This window comes from Pteropus medius, unplaced genomic scaffold (assembly GCF_902729225.1).
Source record: "Pteropus medius unplaced genomic scaffold, Ma_sr-lr_union100, whole genome shotgun sequence".
Taxonomy (NCBI): Eukaryota; Metazoa; Chordata; class Mammalia; order Chiroptera; family Pteropodidae; genus Pteropus; species Pteropus medius.
The window spans coordinates 1,553,588-1,576,125 of record NW_024346150.1 but is presented as its reverse complement, the minus strand read 5'-3'; the positions used below and the strand labels follow the sequence as shown (position 1 = coordinate 1,576,125).

Here is a 22,538-nt window from a genome sequence, read left to right as displayed (position 1 = left end):
TGTTTTTCATGGCTTAATAGCTCATTTCTTTTTAGCACTGAATAATATTCCATTGTCTGGACTTCTTTTTTAATGTAAATATTTAACAGCTATAAATTTTCATCTGAGCACTGTTTTCATTGCTTGTCATAGTTTTGGTATGTTGTGTGAAGTACTGTTTGTATAGGAAAGGCAGGATAAATGCTTGCTTACTTCCATTTATTTATAAGTTTTGAAAACAATAAGTAGTAGATTCCCTAATGTGCCAGTAATGAATTATTGCCTTTCGGTTCCAAATTTATCCTTTTTGCTCTGCAAAATGGATTTGGGCCCTTTAAATATTTATCTTTTACTAGATGGCAGGTACTCAGCTTTGTCAGTAGAAGGCACCACAGAGATATTACAGGAAGAAAGGGCTTTGTTTCTTGTTTCTGGTGTTTCCATTAGGCTTCTGTGCTGTAGGTAGCTTCTCCCAGTGTCTATCTCCTATAACTCACATGGCTTCTTCAGAACCTAGCTTTTTCAGTGTGTGGTAGCCAGCAGCCAGAAACTTCTCCTGGCATCCCCCTTAGGTGGTTTGTAATAGAGTGGCTCTTGTGAGACACCTATCTGTGAATGGCTTTCCCCAGCAATCCTACAAGGTAGATTTCTGGCAACTTCTGCCAGTGCAGCACACAGCAGCTTCCCTGCCACCTAATAAGCCACAGGCACATCCTCTCTAATAAGGTCTGCACCTCAGATCTGGGGTGATCTTCATTGGACACTTTATCTCAACCCTAGAGGTAGTGGCTATTTCTTATATCACTAATCCTGTATTCTTTTAGAGTTCTCTTTTGCTTCATTACTAGCCAATCTTTATTACTCCAATCCCTTATTATAGTTAATAAGTCTTTAAATAAAACCTTCCCTGTTCAAATTACTGTGTGGTTCCTCTCTCCTGACTGGACCCAGACTGATACATTTGGTAATTTCTAAAGGTGACAAAAAGGTGTGATTAACTGAGCTGTCAAAATTAAGAATTTCTGTTCAAAAAAAGACAAAATTAATAGACTTAACAGAATAGAAGATGAAAATTGAAATGTCTAAAATTGATAAGAAATTGATATTATAATATACAGGAAACCATCAGCAAGAAAAATAAAGCAACCCCATTAGAAAAATGGGCAATGGATATGAATAAGTATTTAAAAAGAGGAAACTCAGAAGGTCATTAAGGTATGTCAGACTCATTAGTAATCAGAGAAACAAAACAATGCATATATCACACCTGTTGGTTTGGAAACGGTTTGGAAGCTGGCTGATTATATCTGAAATATAGCTCAGATCTGTCCTTTTCTTTCCACATTTACTGTAACTCTAGTCCAAGGCCACCATCATTCTCTGCATTATTAGCATAATACAAAAATGTAACTGGACTGCCCACTTCTATTCTTGCTCCCGATAATTCACTTTTCTCCTAGGAACAAGAAAAATCTTTAAGTGTAAATCGAATACCACTTCTTTGCTAGAACCTTTCAATAACTTCTCATTATGCTTGGAATAAAATCCATGATCACAGCCTGCAGGTGATCTGCGTGTTCTCCTGACTTACCTCTCCAATGAATACTATGTCACTCTCCTTGCTCACTATTCTCCTGCAAATAGTTCAATATGTTGAACACTTCAAGCTATTTCCTTTCTCATAGTCTTTACACAAGCTATCTCCTCTCAATCTTCACATAGCTTCCTCCTTTTCATCTTTCGTCTAAGAAGCCTGGCCACATTTTCTGGAGTAGATCCTAGTAAGTCTGTCAGTGTTACCCTGCTTATTTCTCTCATAACACCAACAAACTTTATAATTATTTTACAAATTATTAATTTGTAAATATAAATTACCTAGTTTTTATCTCTCCTACTGGACAGTGCATTGCATGAGGTAGGGGGCTGTGTTTGTCTTTTTCACCATTTACCTCCAGCACTTACAGCTATGCCTAAGACAGTATGCACTGAAACATATGAATGAATGAAATCTATTTCATGTTCTTAAGGAAGCCTGGACCAGCGAATTACTTTACAAATGCAGATGCTTCATACTTAAATGTGTTCTATTTAGTAATGCAACAACAAAATGAACAAAAACTCCACATATTCATTTAAATTTTTATATTTTAAAAATAATCAGTGCCTTCAAACTTTCCCCCTCGCCTTGCATCCTCTATATTTATCGTCATCTGCTGGTTCAAGTCATTTACCATTCTTGATATGTGGTTTATCGTTTTCTAAGTGGTTGGTAAGGGCTCTTTGTATATTTGCCCGTGTTTTGCAGTTTTTTTCCCCCCCAAGATTGCCTTTTGACAACTTGGCTGGGTTTGTTTTCTTTCACCCCCAGCCTGAACTACTCTAGATAGGTGAAGTCTGGTCTACTCTCCAGAAGACCAGGTGAAGTTGGTTGGGTGGCAGGGAAAAAGGGCCTAGCAGCAGGCGAGCACAGTGAATCGCAAAAAGAAAAACCATGATTATGCAAGTCCTTGCCAGTCTGCCCCGCTTCGGCGGCCTTTGGCATCTACATTCACTAGTCTCTTCCTTCCGCCCGACGCCTGGCGCGTCTGTCTGACGTCATGGGCGCACTGCACAGTTGACTCAGGTCGCGCAAACTCCGTGGCCGTCTACCAAGCGCGCTGATGCGAATGTCCTCGCGGCACCGGAAGTTCGGAGCACGTGACCGGGTGACAGCACTTGCTGGACTGACTACAGGGCTCGCTTTAGGTGTTGCGGCGCGGGATGGCGGAGGCGCCACCTGTCTCAGGTACTGTTCTGGCCCGGGCGGGAGTGGGCCCCTCTCGAGTTGCGGAAATTTGGTTAGTGACAAGTCCTAGGGCTTAGGCCATTGATATCGCGAGAATGGCGTGTACAGGTTTGGGGATAGTGGCTCGGAAGGACCAAGCCACGCGCGTCGTGCTTACGGAGATCTCGACCATCCTCGACTGGTTGTGAAGCCCCATAGCTGGGTTTCCAAAGAGAGCGGGTTTGTCTCGGCGCCCAGCAAGTTGATGTCGGTGTCCCGGCCTTCCCTGGGCAGTGGCCACACTGATCGACAAGCGGGCGTTGGCCTGGTCACCGCCCAGTGACTTTGGCGCGCTCTCGACGCGTAGTGACTTTGTGCATTGTGCTTAAGGTGTATTCGTGCGTCCTGGTGCAGCTACGCGAGCGCAAGCCGAAAGCCTGTGGTTTCCAATCTCAGCCTGCCACGAGCTCGCAGTGTGACTGAGCCATTATCTTCATCTGTCAGTTGGGAGTAATTAATTCCTGTGAAGGCTCCCGCCCTGCACTGTACCTGTTCCACCATTATTAGCTCACTTCCCCTCCCAGAGTTGCCTCTGTGTATAGACAGCCTCGTTTGGCTGTTAATATAACATCTATTTCCATTTTCTTCAGGATGTACTTAGATCTTTGTTTTGCAAACTTTTTGAACAGTGACCAAAAAGAAACTTCCTGACCTTCGTGCATACATACATAAGTATAAAAGCGAACTAAAAGGTTTAGGAAGCGATGGTTTTCTTTACTATCAGCAATACACTCGCTTTTCTACTCCATTTGAAAGAATACTTGTCTCAATCCCCGATATTGATTTGATTTCAGGACCCACTTTGAAAAACAGGACAGCATGAGGTTTGTAAACTGTCATTGATTTGAGTCGTAGTTCAGCTACTTACCAGTTTGGGGGGGTACTAAAAGTATATATATATTTGTGTAATGCGTGACAGATTAGAATGTATTTATTACTGCGGATCTTGGTTTAAAAAAAAAAAAAGTTGGAAAACAGTGCATTGGTGTACTCCAGTCCTGATTTAGGTACTAAGTCATCTTGAGAGGTGGGGAGGGAACATTTTTAGGATAATGTTTTGTTATTCTCCCACCCATTCTTTTCACAGATCCTCTAAAGTGGATTCATTGATCCTCAGGCTCACTTGTGTCCCATTTTTGCACCCTTCAGTGTTTGAAGCAGAATTGGGTAGACCTAGTTGTGAGTCCTAGTTTTGGTCTCCAGTGCTGTGCTCCAGGTTACAGCTAACCTCCTCTCCATCTAGTGAAGCAGAGTTCCCTACTCCAAAGTCCCCACTCTCTCATGTGTCTCAGTTTGTTTTGCCTTAGTTTCTATTCCATGTTCTTATTTCAGCATAGTCTAACACACACCTTCATACCCACTCAAGGTTTAGTCCTGCTCCTGCCTTTCAACAGCAGCCCAGTCCAGGGAGTATCTTTCTGTCCATGGACAGACTCCAATACCTACTTTTTCTTTGGACTTTATAATCTACAGTTTACTCTGCTCCACCTACCTGATGGACACCTACCGTGCTGCCAAATTAGCTTGGATCTGGGGAACTATTTGTACTATAGCCATGCCTTGGTGATGAGACATCCCATTTACTGAGTAACTTTCAGCTACATAAAATAGTGTGTGGGGGCGGGGAGTGTTTCAAGATCTTTGTGTCTCAGGTCCCGTTCCTGATTCATGTGCCCCTTTTCCCTTCCTCATGTCTCTTAAGGGTCTTTCTGAGGGCCTTGCTTACTGCCTGAGGTCTAGTGGAATATATACTGTATATGAATAGGTGCCCTGTGTAGACTCTCTAGTTGCATCAACTCCTTACTGATTAACATGAAACACCTTCCTCCTCTCCTTTACCAGGCTATCCTGGACTACTTTACCGACCTTTTTTCAGCCCCTCTCTCCAACCTCGCTTCTTTGAGCAGGAAAGGACCACACAATCCCCACTTGGTCTAATCTACCTATTCCCACCTTTAAGTTATCTGTTAGGTTTCTAGAACACCTTTTCTGCCACCTTCTGAATTTGTCTAATCCTCTTGCCATTTCGTAAGGCCCTCCACCCTATCCCCAGAATCTCCCTATGTGAAAGCTTTCAGGACAAATCCTGGATTGAGTGAGAGATTGCCATATGACTTTATGATCTCGTTCAGTTCTTTAGTATATGTTTCTATGGTAACAGCTGCCCAACCTCTGACACTGAAGGTAGTGATATTGTAAGAGCATGGTCTCTAGAGCCACATAGCCTGGGATGGAATCCTTTATCTGCTTTAGAATACCCTTGTGGCCCTACGCAAATTACTTACTCTCTCTGTCTGTTTTCTCATCAGGCATATAAGGATTAAATGAGTTAACATATGCAAAGTACTTAGAATAATGCCTGGTACATGTTAAGTACCTAATAAAATACCTAACAGGCTTATTATTAAACCTGAAACCCACACGCTCTGCACTGCACCCATCTGTGGTCAAGTCTGTGTATTTCAGATAGTCTGTAGTCCTAACAGCAATAATAAAGTACCATTATTAACCACTTTATACATGTTACCAACTTACTTTACTCTTCACAGCAGCTCTTTAATGTAGGAATTACTATCTTCATTACATATAAGAGGACTGAGGTTAAGTAACTGAATAAAGACACAGTAAGTGATAGATAGGCAGGGACTTAAATCCGTCTCCTAGGCTCTGTCAATTCACAGTATATTCTGTATGCTACACATAGTTCCTACTTTGCTCCTAACTAGTGTTGTATCCTTAGGCAAATCATTTTGTCTTTGGGCTTCAGGGACTGAGTTGACTATACAAAAAAGCATCTTGGGGGGAAAAAAATGAGTGAGTTGAAAGGGCATATGCTTAATTTTTTGAGACTTTGGGATTCTAGACTATATTATAGAAGTTATGTATGGAAAATCTAAAATATATTCCTGGGGGGAAGAGAAGGGAACTAATGTACTGACTATGCTAAGTATTATCTATAGGAAATATTTAAATTTCACAATAACCCTTTGAAATAGTATTATTATCAGTAGTGTCATGGATGACGACACTAAGGCTAAAAGGAACCAAATGATATCTTTAAGCTCATACCATAAGTTGGAGGGCCAGATTTTAAACTGATTTTGTCTGATTCCAAAGCCTGTTTGCTTGATATTGCACAATACTGCCTTAGAGGTTTGAAAGACCACATGGAACCTGCTGATTTTTATCTCACCCCTGAACTATTTGCTGACCTTAAATTTTTTGATAATATAAATGCGTGTATAAATAATGCCTGATGGCCTAGGTGAGCAGTTTTAATTAGCAACTCTTAGCAGTGGCTATTGAAGAGGCTAATAGACATGGGATAATTAGTCTTCCATAAATACCATGAAGCCATCATCTTCACAGGAAAGATAGTTCTTACTAAGAGCCTGTTTTATACAAAGTCCTTAGGAAAATAACTTTTAGATATGGCTTAGAGTCTTCTGGGCTTCATGGGTGACCTATTAATTTCTTTACTGGCATGTCTATTTGTTATGTCCTAGGTACTTTTAAATTCAATACAGATGTTGCTGAGTTCATTCCTCTGGAGAGAAAAAATTCTGGTCTAAATTGTGGGAGTCAAAGGAGACTAGATTCTAATAGGATTGGTAGAAGAAATTACAGTTCACCACCTACGTGTCACCTTTCCAGGCAAGTCCCTTATGATGACATCTCTGCCATTCATCAGCACAGTTATCATCCTTCAGGAAGCAAACCTAAGAGTCAACAGACTTCTTTCCAATCCTCTGCTTCTAATAAATCACTCAAGAGCCTTCAGAATCAACCTGGGCAGAAACTGAGGAGTGAAAAGCAGCATATTAGAGTCAAGAGAGTACAGAGTTTTACTGACCAGACCTTAGATGCAGCTGGCTTAGAAAGCAGGGCCAAGTCAGAGAGTGGGACGAACCCCAGAGAGCACAGCCCTGCTGAGAGTGAGAAGGAAATTGTCGGTGCAGATCCCAGGGGAGCAAAACCCAAAAAAGCAACCCAGTTTGTATACAGCTATGGTAGAGGACCAAAAGTCAAGGGGAAACTCAAATGTGAGTGGGGTAACAGAATGACACCCAAACTCGAGGATGCTGGACCTGAAAATACCAAACCTGTGGGGCTTATCCACCCTGACTCTTCAGATACATCCTTTAGAAAAGGAGTACAGGATGGGTCTGGGGCCAGACGCAACGAGCAGAGAAGACACCCACAGAAAAGGCCTCCCTGGGAAGTGGAGGGGGCCAGGCCACGACCAGGCAGGAATCCACCAAAACAGGAAAGCCAACGACATACAAATGAAGGACCCAGAAATGACATGGTCCTCATTCCAAAGGACAATCTTAATGAAAGATCAAGAAAATCTGCCTGTGACAATGGGAACTTGGCAGTTGTCAACAAGTCTTCCAGAAGGGTTGACCCAGAGAAATGCGCTATGAGAAGGCAGGATCCTCAAGTGCCATCTTTCTCCAGAGGCAAACAGAACCCTGTGCTAAAGAATGTGGAAACGCACACAGGTAAATATACCTAGATGGGTGAAAATGTTTTGTTTTGTTTTGTTTTTATTTTACATTATTTAGTAGGTAATATATTCGTATAGTTTAGAAAGTATAAAAAAGTACATAGTGAAAAGACTCTTTCCTTGTTCATCATCTGCCTGGGTCCTGCCACCATCCATTCCCCTCACCAGTAGGTAACAATTTACTTGGTTTTTATATCATAAGGAAATACAAAAGAATTTTTTCTTAATAAATAAGGAATTTAGTAAGGGTTTTGAAAAATGTAGATATGAGTGGTATAGGTGGCCAGTTGCAAGATTTTTTTGAATTGCGAAAGCACAAGTAGGGGCTGGTAATATCTCCGTTGCCTCTCCTGGTTCTAGCCTGCATCATGTCTTGTCCTCTCATCTGTAAGAATTCCTAACTAATCTTGCCATCTCCAGCTGCTCTTTCATTTCATCTCTTACACCAGCGTCAGAGAGCAATCTTTCTAAAACACGTATTGAACTGTGTCACGTCCCCCTGCTTAATTTTGTTCAGTTTTTTTCATCACCTATAGATTCTGGCTTCTCCCTTACCCAGCAACCCTATCTTCTGCTGCCTCAGTCCCCACCACATTTTATTTCCTAGACTTTATACTGTTTCATCTTTTCATGCTGTTGCATTTGTGGCTCCCTTTGTCTAGAATGTGTACTGCTCAGCTCACTGGTGAATTCTCACTCATTTTTCAAAAACTAGTTTATTCACATGTCCAGGAAACCTTTTCTTACCTCTATGGATAGCCTTAATCTTTTCCAACCCTGTGATATGTCTTTTTCTTACTTATCCATGCTTCTGTTATATAACATTTACACTGGAAACCATCATTTGTTTATGTGTCATTGCTCTCCACTAATCTGTAAGTTCCTTGAAAGCAGAAACTGTCTTTCTTCTCATTTTTATATTCCTATTGCCTAACACAGCTCTTAAAACATAGTAGGTTCTCAGATCTGTTAGAAAGTTCTTCCTTACATTATATTGAAAACTTCTTTCCTATAAATACTTTATATCCCCTGGTTCAAGTTCTATCCTCTGGAGCAACACAGTAACTAGTCTTTCTCCTCATAGTTTCCCTCGCCTTTACCATAAATCAGCTTCTTGCAGTATTTGAAGACTCTTCTCATTTTGTCCTGAAGATATCTAGGCTAAATATCTTTATTCCGTTAGCTCTTCCTTGTGGACCTTCACCATTGTAGTCTCCATCCAGTTTAATGTGACATACAGCCTAACAGATGAAGCCACCACCTACCTGGGCCTGTTCTTATACTGGCCACTACCTACCTGGGCCTGTTCTTCTACTTCTCATTTGCTTCACCAGGTAGTCTTTCTTAGGACCTCAATTTGTGTGTGAGCCAAGGCAATGTTATACCAGAGTTGTTTTTTTAATTTTTAGGGCTGGTTAATGGTTTCCTGTCACTTCATAATGAATTACCACAAATGCAGTGGCTTAAGATAACACAAAGTTATTATGTCATAGTTTCTGTGGGTCAGGAGTCTAGATATGAGTCAGCTGAGTTCTCCATTCAGGGTCTCACAGGACTGAAATTTGGCCAGTGATGCAATCTCATATGAGGCGTATAGTCCTCGATCATGCTCACTAGTCGTTGGTAGGATTTATTTCTTTAATGAGTGTAGGACTGAGGTCCCCATTTTTTTTTTGCTGGCTGTTAGCTGGGGGCATCACTGTCAGCTCCTAGAGGCCACCCACAATGTCCTACATAGCCCTCTCCACAACATGGTAATTTACTTCTTTGAGGCCTACAGGAAAGCATCTGATACGGATTCTTCAAATCTCTGACTTCTGTCTCTGATCTCTAGACTCTTTTAAAAGGGTTCACCTGATTAGATCAGGCCTACCCATATTCAAGGTGAGGGTATACAGGGTGTGCATACAAAAAGGTAGGAATCTTAGAGGCCATCTTAGAATTCTGCCTAACAAATCTCTCTTAGTTTCATACTCCCACATATTCATGAGAACACTATTCATATTTATTGAGTAAATATTATGTGCCAAGCACTGTTCTGGGTACTAGGAATACAGCACTGGTGAGATTTACGTTCTGGTAGGGAAGACAGGCAGAACACACTTAAATATTTAATCTTTGAGGTGGTGATTTAATCTATAAGGTGGTGATAAGGGCTAAAAACATAAGCAGGTTAAGAAGACAGAACAACAGGGGTACTTGTTTGGATAGGTTGGTCTCTGATGAGACATTTGAACAGAGACCAGAAAGAAGTACAGAAGCACACCATGTGGCTCTCTGGAGATCACTCCAGGCAGAGGGAGAAGCAAGTTTAGATTGCGGGGCGTGGAGAAGGTGCATTGTAAGCAATGAAGAGTGGGGTGGCAGTAGAGGTCAGAGAAGTCATGGGCTGAATCATGTGAGGCCCTTAAATTTGGTTCTGAGTCAGAAGATGAGCTGGAAGGTTTTGGGGAAAGGGATGGTATAGTCTTACTTTCTAAACTGAGAATTCAGCCTGCTGTGTGGGGAATAAGCTCTAAGGAAGCAAGGGGACAAGTTAGGAGGCTGTTGCAGTAATTCAGGTAGTTGGTGGAGAATTGGACTAGAGTAGTAGTGGTGGAAGAAGTAAGAATTGGTTAGACTCTGTGTTTGGAAGGTAAAATTGATGAGATTTGTAAGTAGACTGGATGTTAGATGTAACAGAATGAGAGGAGTCAAGGATGAAATCAAGGCTTTTGTACCTGAGCAGTGTAGAAGAATAGAATTGCCATGTACTGAAGTGATAAAGCCTGAGAGAGGAAAAACTGTTGTTTTTAAAACTTTTAAGTTTGGAATAATTAGATTTATAGAAAAGTTACAAAGATAGTACAGAGAATTCCCAAATATTCTCCGCCCACCTTCCTCTAATGTTAACATCTTACATAACTAACTCTGATCCTTGTCAAAACTGAAAAATTAATGCTGGTTCCATAGTATTAACTAAACTGCAGACTTTATTTGTATTTCACCAGTTCTTCCACTAATGTCCCCTTTTTTTTTAAATCTAGGGTCCAATCCAGGATACCATGTTGCATTTAGTCATCGTGTCTCCATCTTCTATGATTTGTGATAGTTTCTTAGCCTTCCCTTGTTGGAAAAGGTGTTTTTGTGTATATTTTGCTTTGTCTACTCCTTGTTCAGGAAAGATAAAGAATTTGGTTAAATTTATTAAATTTGAGTTGCCAATTAGACTTCCAAGTGGATGTTAAGTAGAGAGTTGGATATAAAATTCAGGGAAGAGATCGGGCCTAGAGATTTAAATATGGAAATTGTCTGTATTGAGATGGTGTTTAATGGACTAGGAACATTAGCTAAGGTGTGAATGTTGTTAGAGAAGAAAAGTTTGAGGATAGAGCCTTCCTGTATCTCATGTTTCAAGGTTGGAAATTGGAGATCCAGCAAAGGAAATGGAGAATGAGTACCAATTGAACTAAGAAGTGAAACATGTTCTAAACACCAAATAAAAAAAAATTCAAAGAAGAAGGAGTGATCACTTGGGTCAGATGGTAATGATAGGTACAGAAAGATGACAGCTACATATTGACTATTGGATTTGGCGATTTGAAGGTTATTGGTCTTGATAAGAGCAATTCTGGTGGAATGGTGGAGGTGAAAGTTTGATTGGAATGGAAAGAGAGGATCATCCCAAATATAAGTCTCCATGGCTATTTGAGAGTGGTCTTTGCTTGCTCTCATTTTGCTCTTTTTCTCTCAGACTGTCTGGATCTCTCATTTTGTGGTAACAAAATCCCCTACATCCTTACTATGTTTCTGCTATGTTCCTACTGTTAATTGACTTATGGCCTTCTCTCAGTTCACTTCTTTCCTTACTACCTCTCAGAGCCTGCCATTTCCCTTATCCCACTTACTTTAGTTTCTGAAAGATGGACAGAGCATACTCTTTCCCCAGTGTCATTTCCGAACTATTCTTCCACCTTTGTATCAAAATCCCTGCTCCTTTGAACGTAATGCTACATCACCTTTTAGCTACATCACCTTTTAGCTACATCACCTGTCATATCTCCTTATCTTTGTCATTTATTAGCCTCTGAATCTCCAAGCCCCAGCCCTCATTTATTATTAATATGTCTAACCTATATCTTATCTCTACCTCAGTGGTTCTCAAAGTGTAATCCCAGACCATCAGCCATCAGCAATACCTAGGCACTTGTTAGAAAAACATATTCTTGGGCTTCACCTCAGATTTACTAAACAAAAATTCTGGGAGTGGGGCCCAGCAGTCTTATTTTTAATAAGCTTTCAGGTGATTCTGAGGCATATTCAAGTTTGACAACTCCTGATTTACCGTAACTCCTGCTGTTATTCTATTCCAGGTGACTCTAGTGATCATATGCATTGTGCCATCCTCAGGTTCTTTGATCTTATCAACTGTGGTGGCCTTCATCTTCATTCCACTTCCATACCCACTACCAGGGAAATGACCCTGGGAATGCTCCATCTCTGAAATCTTAGTCTTATGTTCCACTTTCTGACCATAAATTCCTGTCCTTCTGGCTCCCTCGGTTTCTTCTACCCACTACCAGTTTTGCCAGCCTCCTAGCCATCTTCATTCCCTCTCTAGGCAGGCCTTATTGTAGGTCATTTGAAGTATCATTCTTTTGCCAAGCCATTTGGCAGAATCCCATCCCTGGATCTATGCTGCAATCTATCTTTCCTGTTCCAGACCTGGATAACAGGATGCTGTTCCAGGAAATCACATAATAGCATAGCTTTGGGGCTGCTGCAGTTCATTTGCTTTCTGAGGGAAGCCTTCCTGATCACTCCATTTAAAACTATTCTTCCCCATTTGCGAGTATTCCCTATCCTCCTTTCCTGGTTTATTGTTCTCCATAGCACTTATCACTATTTTGATGATACTACATATTTTCATTATTTATTGTTTATTGTCTACCTTCCCCCACTAGATAATAAGCTTCATAAGGGCAGAAGATTTTTGTCTGTTTTATTCACTGTGTATCCTTAGTGTCTACAGAGTGCCTGACACACAAAATATTTTCAGTAAATATTTTTGAATAGTGGTCTCCAACCTCAGTTGGTTTTCAGCACTGTTTGTTTCCTCTTATGACCTTAGTAAGCTGCCTTTTCCATTTTCATCTAAGACTGTTCCACATCCTTTCCACTCTTATTCAAACCTTTTTAACATCGGTCTTCTTCAGACCTTCCTAACATTCATTTCCCTCATTGTCTCCTATTTTACTGAGAAAAGGTAGATCATCAGGTATAATTTTCTCAACTTTTTCCTTCCTTTATACAAACTCAGAGGCACATGTGCCCATCCTTCCTTTTCTTTCATTCTGAGAGCTCCTTTATTTCCTTCCATCAGCCTTCTCACATTTACTATTCCAAGTTCTCAGCCCGAAGATCTTCCCACATCTGTCCTACTCTCCACAAGAAAAAATTCCCGTTACATGACTTCCCAGTAATGTTTCCTTTCCTTCCGTTCCAGTCAAATCAAGAGTCGTCTGCTTTATTTCCTTTTCCGTATTTTGATTCACTTCTCAGTCCTCTGCTACCATCACCACCTACCTGACTAAGAGAGCTACTGGTAAGGTTATGAATGGCTTCTATTTGCCATAACCTTTGGACAGATGTATTTCAGTCCTTATTATCCTGGACTTCCCTTTGAGTTTGATGCAAAGATGGAGCCTTTTTTGAAATGTGACCTCCTTGGCTCATTTATTCCTTTATTCTCTCATTTGATAAATATTTATTGACACCTAGTATATGTCAGGAACTGGAAATACTATAGTAAGCAAGGCAAGCAAGACCCTGTCACTGCCTCACAGATCGTACAGTCTCAGGGTGTTTGTATTTTTTTTATTTTTTATTTTTTGACATTAAATTGGACAAAGTAATCTTAGGAGAAATAATGTTTATAGAAGAGCTTTTGTGTCAGGCAGCAGAGATTTTGAATTTTGACTTTTTAATTTCTAGCTCCATGACCTTGGGTAAGTGATTTAACCACTTCGAGCCTAATTATTCTTTATCTATGAAATCGCATCTGTATTATAGCCTTGTTGAGAAAATTAAATATGTGTAAAGTGCTTTAGCATAGCACTTGACCAGGTATATTTAAAGTTAGTTATTTTATTCTTATAACCTATTTGGGCTTAAAAACAAATAAAATAATGTTGTGAAATAAATGCTAAAAGTACAAAGCAAAAAAACAAAATATATATACTCAGCTCTGAGAGCACCTGGCTATACTTGGGATAGGAAGACTTTGCTAAGATCTATTGCTAAGGTGTATTTGAGGAAGACGTCTGGAAGTGGGTGATGGTACTGAGGAGTAAATCTGGGAGGATTCTCATGATGCCATACACTGATCTTTTTCACTAAATGGCAAGCTTCTGGAGCCAAGGACTGTCTGTCCTTTAGTCTGGTAACCCTACATGGACTTGTGGTGGGTCCAAGCATATCTTTGTTGAGTGAATCAGCTAAAGACTTTCAGGGCAGCTACTAGAACCATCTCACCACCATGGTTGTTAGAACCCGTGTAGGCTTAGGTTTCTTGCAGCTGACCATTCACAAGCCCTTCCCTAGCATAAATCCATGGATCTGGTATATCCAGTGTCCCAGATACAGGAGGGCAAGGCTAGGCCCTACAGCATACTGCTCCTGTGGATACTCACAAGCTATGTGATAAGGCTCATTTGGTTCCTGGACAATTTCTTTGGAATGTTTCAGTTGTGAAAATCCCCGTCTGAATGTACTTCCTGAGTCTCCTTTCTTAATATATGCTCGGCCTCAAATTCTGAACAACCACCTTAGAAGCAGACATCCCTGAAAACCTCTGTGTTTGTGTTCTTCCCTCAAATATTTTGCTGATCCTTGGTTGACTAAAGTAAAGGTTGGTTTTCTGTATTTGAGTTTATCTGTTTTGTTTTTTAAACAGGTTCTCTAGTTGAACAGCTTACTACAGAAAAATATGAGTGCATGGTGTGCTGTGAATTGGTTCGCGTCACAGCCCCAGTGTGGAGTTGTCAGAGCTGTTACCATGTGTTTCATTTGAACTGCATAAAAAAATGGGCACGATCTCCAGCATCTCAAGCAGGTCAGCCATTCCTCTTGTCTGAGAGTTATTCTCACCCATTAGATACGTTCCACTTTTTAAATGCTATTTAATTCCTCTTAAATACTTTGTCTGTAGAGAAAGTAAATTGTCTCAATCATATGTGTCAGATGACCATATTAAGCTATAAATCTTAAACTAGCTAAACTTAATATTAAAATATATTTAAGGTACAATAAAATTAGTCGCTTCTACTGAAAATGGTAGCTTTTATCCAAGTAGCAACTGCAGAAAACATTTCTTGCATAGTTTGCTTTAGAAAAATTATAGAAAGCAATTGTATAATTTACACTTGGAATCTTGAAGTTGTTTTGCTTTTAACAAATCTTCATAGTATTTTGTGGGCTTTTTCCAAAGAATACTAGTATTTATAGTAATGCAGATGTTGATAATATGTTTTCTGAACCGTGGATCTTTTTCTAATTTAAGATATCTGAGTTTTCCTGTATGTTCTTAAATATTTGTCTTTTTTTTTAAGCCAAGATTCAGATAATGTTTACCTTGAATTAGAAATACTGTAATACAACATTATCTCTATGAAATGAAATGACAATTATGCGATGTGATGGAGGTGTTAGCTAAAGCTATTGTGGTGATCATATTGCAATATATAAATGTATCAAAGCAACACATTGTACACCTTAAACTCACACAATGTTATGTCATTTATATCTCAATTTAAAAAAAATGGATACCTACTTGAGTCCTTGTATCTAAAGTCCTTATAAATATTAGCTTAAATGTGGTATTTAAGCAAAGCACTCGGTACTTTGAATTTATTTAACGTCAGATGCCCTTAACTTGGGAATTACTACCCTTCCTTCTATGTTATGGCTCCTTATAGGATTAATTTTTAAAGAGTATATGTGCTTTTCAAAAGAAATTATTTTATTTTTCTCCCATGTTTCTTGGCAGATGGCCAGAGTGGTTGGAGGTGCCCTGCCTGTCAAAATGTTTCTGTACATGTTCCTAATACCTATATTTGTTTCTGTGGTAAGTTTTTTTTGCATACATTGGAGTCTTTTCCACTTCAGGCATTGTACTTCAGTTCCTAGCACAGGAGACAAGGGCATGTTTTAGAAGTTTCTAATAAGACTTCAAAACTACAGGAGTCTACAAGACATCCCATGCATGTGATCTATCACAGAGCTAGAGTCACAGGCCTTTGTGCTCTTGGCAGGCTATTCTGGAAAAGGGCCTTCACATCATGCCCACCAGGCTCATGCTACTTCTAAGCTGTGGTGCTGGTCTGCTTGGTCTTAGCTTTAGACTAGAGCTGATCAGACGGCAGAGGCAGATGTAGACATGGGCTCTTTCTCATTCATAGCTATAACAGCTTTGATGTTCTAGATTTGAGCAGCATGAATAAAGAGTAGAGTTCAAGTGTACTTTATTTTAACCCAAGGAATCAGTCATTGGTCTTTGTAATAGAGAGATTTTCTATAGATCAGCATTACTAACTCTATCCTTTTACCCCCCCTCTTTATGTTTTTGAATAGCTGTTATTAAATAGCTCAGTTCCCCTACATGTTAGGAAAAACTATGTGATCCAGATGCTCATTCTTTCTACTAGCTTATTTCCTACATGTCTTTTTTTTTTCTTCTTCTTCTTTCCTGCCTAGTTAAAAGATAGGCTGATTGTTAATTTTTCCGGTTGTTGATTTTTCAAATTTTGTTTCTTAAGCATGTCTGCCTCCTTGAACCATTGCATTTTTGCTTCTGTCCTTTTTACCTTTCTGAAAATATATTTAGGAGTTATCAATGACACCTTTCTGACCAAATCCAGGACTGATTTATAAGTTCCTAACCTTTTTGGTAGCACAATAGCCCTTGACACTTTTTACCATGCCCTGCTTGAAATGACTAGCTCTTCCTGTTTCTGCAAACTCTCCTTATTTTTCTCACTAATTTGCCTCTATTTCTCCTTTCCCATTACTGAACTAGCAGCTTTCACAAAGAGGCAGTCATTGACCATCAACTCTTTAACTTCTAGACTCAATCCATTGGTGAATTTATCAACTATATAGAATGCTGTTCCCTTTCTTTCTTTAAATCCTCATCCACATTCAAGATCTGACCCCAAACATTCTCTTCCAAAGGAAGCTTCCTTTTCTCGTTCCCTCTCCCACTTTGACTCTTTTATTTGGAGTCTGATGGTATTATATGTTTTATTGCCAAAATCTGAGCTTTATTAGATACTAAATTAGTATTCATTGAAGGAATGAATATTCCAGAATGTACTACTAGAAGGCAGCATGAAACTAGAAGCTAGAGATCAATAGAAAATTGGACAAGTAGGACCAATACCAAAGCTTGATTGCCTTATTTTAAAATATTTTTAAACATAAAATACCACAATGGAATTTAAAATCTTGTTAAAGCCTTCACTGACAAATTAGAAATGAGACCTATTAAGATAGAAGAATGTAGGGTAAAGGTCAAGATGACCTGAGCAAGGTAAAATGGTGTGGGCCTGCAAATAATGGCCTATTTTACATGATGGCTTTGTTCCATCTGCTCTTCTGGAAGGCCATTAATTTAATATACTTTATTGAGAACTTATTAATGTACCAGGTACCATGAAGAAATGAAATAAGACTTATTGACTTCTCAGAGCTTATCTTTAAGGGTTAAGACAATTAACTTAGTGTTATACTAAAGTACAAAGTGCTGTGGGGATCTTTGGGATGCATTTTGATTTCTGGCTGGATGATTAAGAGAAGTTTTTATAAAGGAGATAGAATTAAACTGGGTTTGAAAACTAGGTAAAATCTTGGTAGAAGGGAAGATTTGTTGAAGAGAATAGCATAAGCAGAAGTGAAAACCAAGAAGGCCTAGGAGCTATTGGGAGAAGAGGTAGTCATCTGGTTATGGATCCCAGGATCTGTGAAGGTGAAGGAATAGGAGATGATTGAAAAGCTGGGGCTGGTTTCTTGATGCCAGGCCTAGGCATTGGGACTTCATTTGTCAGGCTGTGGGAAGCCACTGAGGGCATCAACATGATTCTTTATGAAACTTAATTTCATGGCAGTGAGTGGAATATTTTGGGGCCAAAACAGTTTGGGGACTTGTAATAACCCAGATGAAGAATAATAAAAGTCTATAATGGGTATTAGAGTGGGGCAGAAAGGAGGGCATACAAGAGTTCAAAGGTAAGCAGGGCTTAACAGCAATGGAAAAGGAAGGAACCCAAATGTGGTTCCATAGATCTATGCTTTTGGAAATGGTGATACCGAAGACAAAGGGCAGATCAGGAGAGCCAGGGTTGGTGAGGACGGTGCATTCAGTTTAGAGATGTTGTGTTAAAGGAGTAAGACATTCAATGAGGGATGTCTAACAAGCAGTTAGGAATATGTGAAGGGAAATCAGGACTTAACAATGATAGTCATTGCAGTTGAGAGTAGTAGATGAGACCCAAGTGGGAAAGGAGTAAAAAAAGGGTCTGATGCAGAACCCTGGCAGGAAAAGAAAAAACCATAATTTAGAGTCAGAGAAAAGAGGGAGAGCCATTGAAAGATGGTGGGGAAAAACCAGAACACTATATTGGAGCAAGAAAGCACAGAGGCAGGGAAGCTTTTCCAGTAGTGTTGGAGATGAATTTCTGGCCAGTAGAGAGGTTAGAGCAGAAGTAGAGAGGGAGATAAGGTGAGATACATTAGGTAGGGAAATTGACAAGATTTAGTGATTAAGTAGAATATGGAAAGAAGAGAAAAGTATGACTCTCATTTTTGAGTTTGTGTGACTGACAGTGATGGTGTCACTGACAGAAATAGGGAACACTGAAGAGGGAGGAGTTTACGAGAGAAGATGCTAACTTTGACCACTGATGTAGACAGTTTGAGGTGACTGTGAAACCACAAGCACAGATGTTCAGCATGTGATGGACATGTAAGACTGGAACTGAGGATTCAGGGCAATGCAGAACATGTAGATTTGGGAATCATTGGCCTTTAGGTGTATTAAACCACAGCATAGATAAGAGTTCTAAATGAGACAGGTTGGAGAGAAAAGCGGAGCCCAAGGACTAGGGACAGACTGTCATTTAGGGTGTAAATTATCCAACTGAGGATGATTCCTCAAGGGCAAGGAGGAGTCCTGTGCCTTGATTTTACTCTTCCTGTCACTATGCTAAGTTCATGGAAGATGCTTACTAAAGATTTGCCAGATAACATTGATTATAAAAATATAATCTTTTAATCCCTACTTAATAGCTTTAGAATAGGCGAGATCCTGTGCTCGCTTCGGCAGCACATATACTGGAATAGGCAAGTTCCTAATGTACAAGGCACTGGTGTCCTTTCCATCTCTTACTGCTTTGTTTTTTCCCCATTGTTTTCTTCCCTTACTCCCTCTTTCTGATCCCTATAGCAGATATTCCCATATCAGTTCAAGGGCCCATTTACAGAAAGTTTATCTTGTAGATTAAACATATCCATTAGTCAAAGTGGCATTTTTATAAGTAAGAAATGACTTTACTTTTTCCATGTAATCCAGAATTTAAGATTTATCATGCTCAGTGAAGCTTTTGACGAATAGCATTACATTCAACTTTTTAATTTAGGATGTGGAATAATGTCTTTGTTGAACCAATGAAAACCACACTGGTGCTCCATGCTGTCTGGCTATTTTGTATTATTAAAGTCTAGGATGCAGTTAAAGTGTGTATCATTGACTCTCTGATCTGATATGTTTTAGGCAAGGTAAAGAATCCTGAATGGAGCAGAAATGAAATTCCACATAGTTGTGGTGAGGTTTGTAGAAAAAAACAGCCTGGCCAGGACTGCCCACATTCCTGTAACCTGTAAGTTGGCACCCTAGACCCCTGGAGATTCTTTGTTGACACGCTTTACTAATGGCTTTGAGTATACATATCTGGTTAGCATGTAACGGGACTGGGTGAAAAGCAATATATTATCATTCACTGAGCACTTACTCTGTGCCAGGTACTCTGCAAAAATTAACTCATTGAATCCTTAAAACAGCCTGGCAATATATAGATATTTATCATCTCCGTTTTACAGATGAGTCTCAGAAAGGCCAAGCATCTTGCCCAGGGTCACAGTGCTAGAGCTGGGATTTCCAAAGCCAGTGCTCCTCTCACTATATTACACTGCCAGCTTCTAAGACAAAATATCCCCCAGTGATATCCAGGTCCAAGAGAGTGTATAGGACAGACTTCTGTTTAGGGAAAGACAGTTGTGAAGGGTCTTATTGGGCTGTGTTTTTAGAATCTGATCTCTACCCTACAATAAATGGTGAGCTTTAGAATGTATCCAGTCAACTTCTAAATAATAAGAGAAATGTGCAATAATAAACAGTTGATCAGTTACAAATAACAAACTTCTACAAGCTTTAACCTCAGACAAAGGTTTAATTCCTGGGTTCGAGTCATTTAATAATTATGTGATATTGGACAAGTTACTTAACTTCACTGAGACTCAGTTTCTGCACTTGTAAGATAATAATGATAGGAGTGATAATACTTATAGAATTCTATGATTATTAAACAAATTGACACACCCAAGAGGCTTGGTACAGAGCCTGGCACATGGTAAGTGGTCAAAAAATGGTAATTCCTGCTTTTATTACCAAAGTATAGTAAAACAAACATCAGAGTGTTATCTTGGTCTTTTTTCTGCATGGAACAGGGGTAAATGTGGTACCAGAGGTCTTGTGATCAAGATCGGGGGGTTATTGTCATGGAGGGAGAAATGTTTAGACTGGGCATATGTGAAATACAACTATTGAATAATGATACTCATCTTCAAGAAAACATTCTTAAACCTGTCTTCTGTTCTGTCTGTCACAATGGTTACCTTAAAAGACTAAGTAAGCACTTGTTCCTGGATTTTTTTCAATGTTTAAAGCTTATTTAAGAATGATCAGAACTGATTTAGAAGTCACATAAAAAATCCAACTAGACTTTATCGGCACACCTGGTTTTTATACAAAATTCTATTACTTACTTGATTAATTAGACTTGGCTTGATTGGCTTTTAATTCCCAAAGGATTGTGATTTGCCATCACTTAGAAAGCCCTCCCCCCAAGAAAAACTTATCATAGAAGTTGCCAAAATGTATTAAGTAGTGGTATTTCTGAATAGGTATGTAATTGACCTGGGTGTCTCCTTTGAAGAGGGCAGTATTTGTTTGAATATATAATTCCATTTTGTAACTTTTTTGTTTGGTCTCTTTATATCAAAGCTCCTATTTAAAAAGCATTCTATCCAGAGGTCTAATTCTGACCTATAGCATATTGCTAAGTCAGTTCTTTTCATGAGTCCCTTTCTCCTTTGTTCTTTCCCTGTGTTACCAGCTTGACTCACCTCATGTCAACCTTCTTTTTACATTTCCCATCATTATCTGGTTATTATTTCACTAACTGATAAGAACATGTCTGTACTTCTCATGGACCTGGTAGTTTTGAGCTCTACTGTTTTGCTCAGGTTCTGATCTTCTAAAGGACTCCATTGGCCATCTTGCCATTCACCTGAGTGCCAAGTTGTTTTTACCCCTGCACACTGCACTAGGTGGGCCAAGACCATATTTGGAAATGTCATCTTTGACTATCAGACCTGATAGTACTTTCCTGTGCTGCCTGGATTCTGTTTTGCAATCTTACAAGTGATTTAATAAAATCAGTATTTTGACTTGGGTTTTACTTTTCTGGTTAAATATTGTAAGATGATAATGCTATCAATTCTTTCTATATAAAAATATCGTTGGTATTTTTGTTTAAATAGTTTAATCAACTTTAGACAAATACTAAAACATTTCATAGTAGGTTTATTTGTTGCCATATCACAATAGGAGCCAGTGGGGGCAGCTTTGTTCAGGTTTGGATACACAGATATGATTTAATCATCAAAGTTTTTCTTTTATAGTCTCTGCCATCCTGGACCTTGCCCACCCTGCCCTGCCTTTATGACTAAAACATGTGAATGTGGACGGACCAGGTAAAGTTAGACTTGTACTTTAAAGAAGGCTGTTTCCACATTGATGATTTATGTGTGAGTGTCTAAAATAAAAGATTAGTAGATAGGTATCAATAGTACTTTCCTGAAAATAGTAGTTTCCTGTGCTGTCTTGATCCTATTTTGCAATCTTATAAGTGATTAAGAAGTTATATGCATAGTGAGATTACCCATTTCGGGTGAAAAGCAAAGGTGTCAGAGACTTTTTTCTTAACCTCTCTACTGAGTGAAAGAACCAGGAATTGAACCCAGGCCTGTTTAGTCCGGGAAGCAGGAACCATGTTCCTGTGGCCAGCACAGTATCTGGCATCTAGGAAGCTTTCAGTGAATATTGTTGAGTGAAATAATAAGTGATCCCGGAGTCCACCTTCTTTTCGTTACAAGTTCTCCCGTATCATCAGTGCAAGGATCACTGATAGCCATAGCATGCCTCTGAGTCCCTGTAAGACCGTAAATGATTTCTCAACCATAAGATGAGATGGGATCGTGCAGATTTTCAGTGATATGCATTCGTTTAATGTTTACTGAACTTATGAGGGTAGCACTGTGACCTTGAAAGTCACATGCAAGGGTTCTGGGTCAGAAAGATTAGGTCAGATCTAGGCTCTGCCACTAACTTGGTGACCTGGGCAAGTTGCTTGGTCTCACCGAGCCTCATTCTCTTATCATAAAGTAGAAATAATAGTGTCTTCCTCAAGGAGTTGATGTTAACCATGGTGCTGAGCACTGGAAACTTATCTCAATGTATAACAGTGACTTTTTAAAACAAAATATGTAGTTGAAGTTGGAGTAGGAGATAGCATAAAACTTTTCATGTAGGAGAGTAGACTCCAAACTCTAAACCATTACACTGCAAAGAGACCTGAAGACAATTGTCTAAAAGTCCTTGCCTCATATCTTCCTCTAGCTGATATGTCAGCAAAATCAGGATGTTTATTCGAACAAAGCCAGAATGATTTCTCCATCCCGAATCAAAGTCACATACAGTATGTTCTTGAGTATTATAGCTGCATGAAATGCCAGAGTGCTAGGTCCTAGGAGAATGCCACTGTGTGTTCATTCTGAGAATGTACATTATAACTACACCTCTTCAGCCTCCCTACTGCCATCTGTAAGATAGTGTGGGAGCTCCCAGCTCTT

The 22,538-nt window shown here is 39.5% G+C and overlaps 1 protein-coding gene across 4 annotated transcripts in view; it reads left to right on the top strand.

Moving 5' to 3' along the window:
* The first annotated feature begins 2,621 nt into the window (after positions 1 to 2,621).
* Positions 2,622 to 22,538, top strand: part of NFX1 (nuclear transcription factor, X-box binding 1) — a 59,274-nt gene continuing 39,357 nt past the window's right edge. For 3 of the 4 annotated variants that reach the window (XM_039875570.1, XM_039875571.1, XM_039875569.1), the window contains exons 1-6: positions 2,622 to 2,764; positions 6,310 to 7,308; positions 14,248 to 14,406; positions 15,340 to 15,417; positions 19,120 to 19,225; positions 21,309 to 21,380. In XM_039875570.1, the coding sequence (XP_039731504.1) occupies positions 2,740 to 2,764; positions 6,310 to 7,308; positions 14,248 to 14,406; positions 15,340 to 15,417; positions 19,120 to 19,225; positions 21,309 to 21,380 (1,439 nt within the window). In that variant the 5' untranslated portion in view covers positions 2,622 to 2,739. The remainder of the gene's footprint in view (positions 2,765 to 6,309; positions 7,309 to 14,247; positions 14,407 to 15,339; positions 15,418 to 19,119; positions 19,226 to 21,308; positions 21,381 to 22,538) is intronic. The other variant, XM_039875572.1, reaches the window with a different exon arrangement.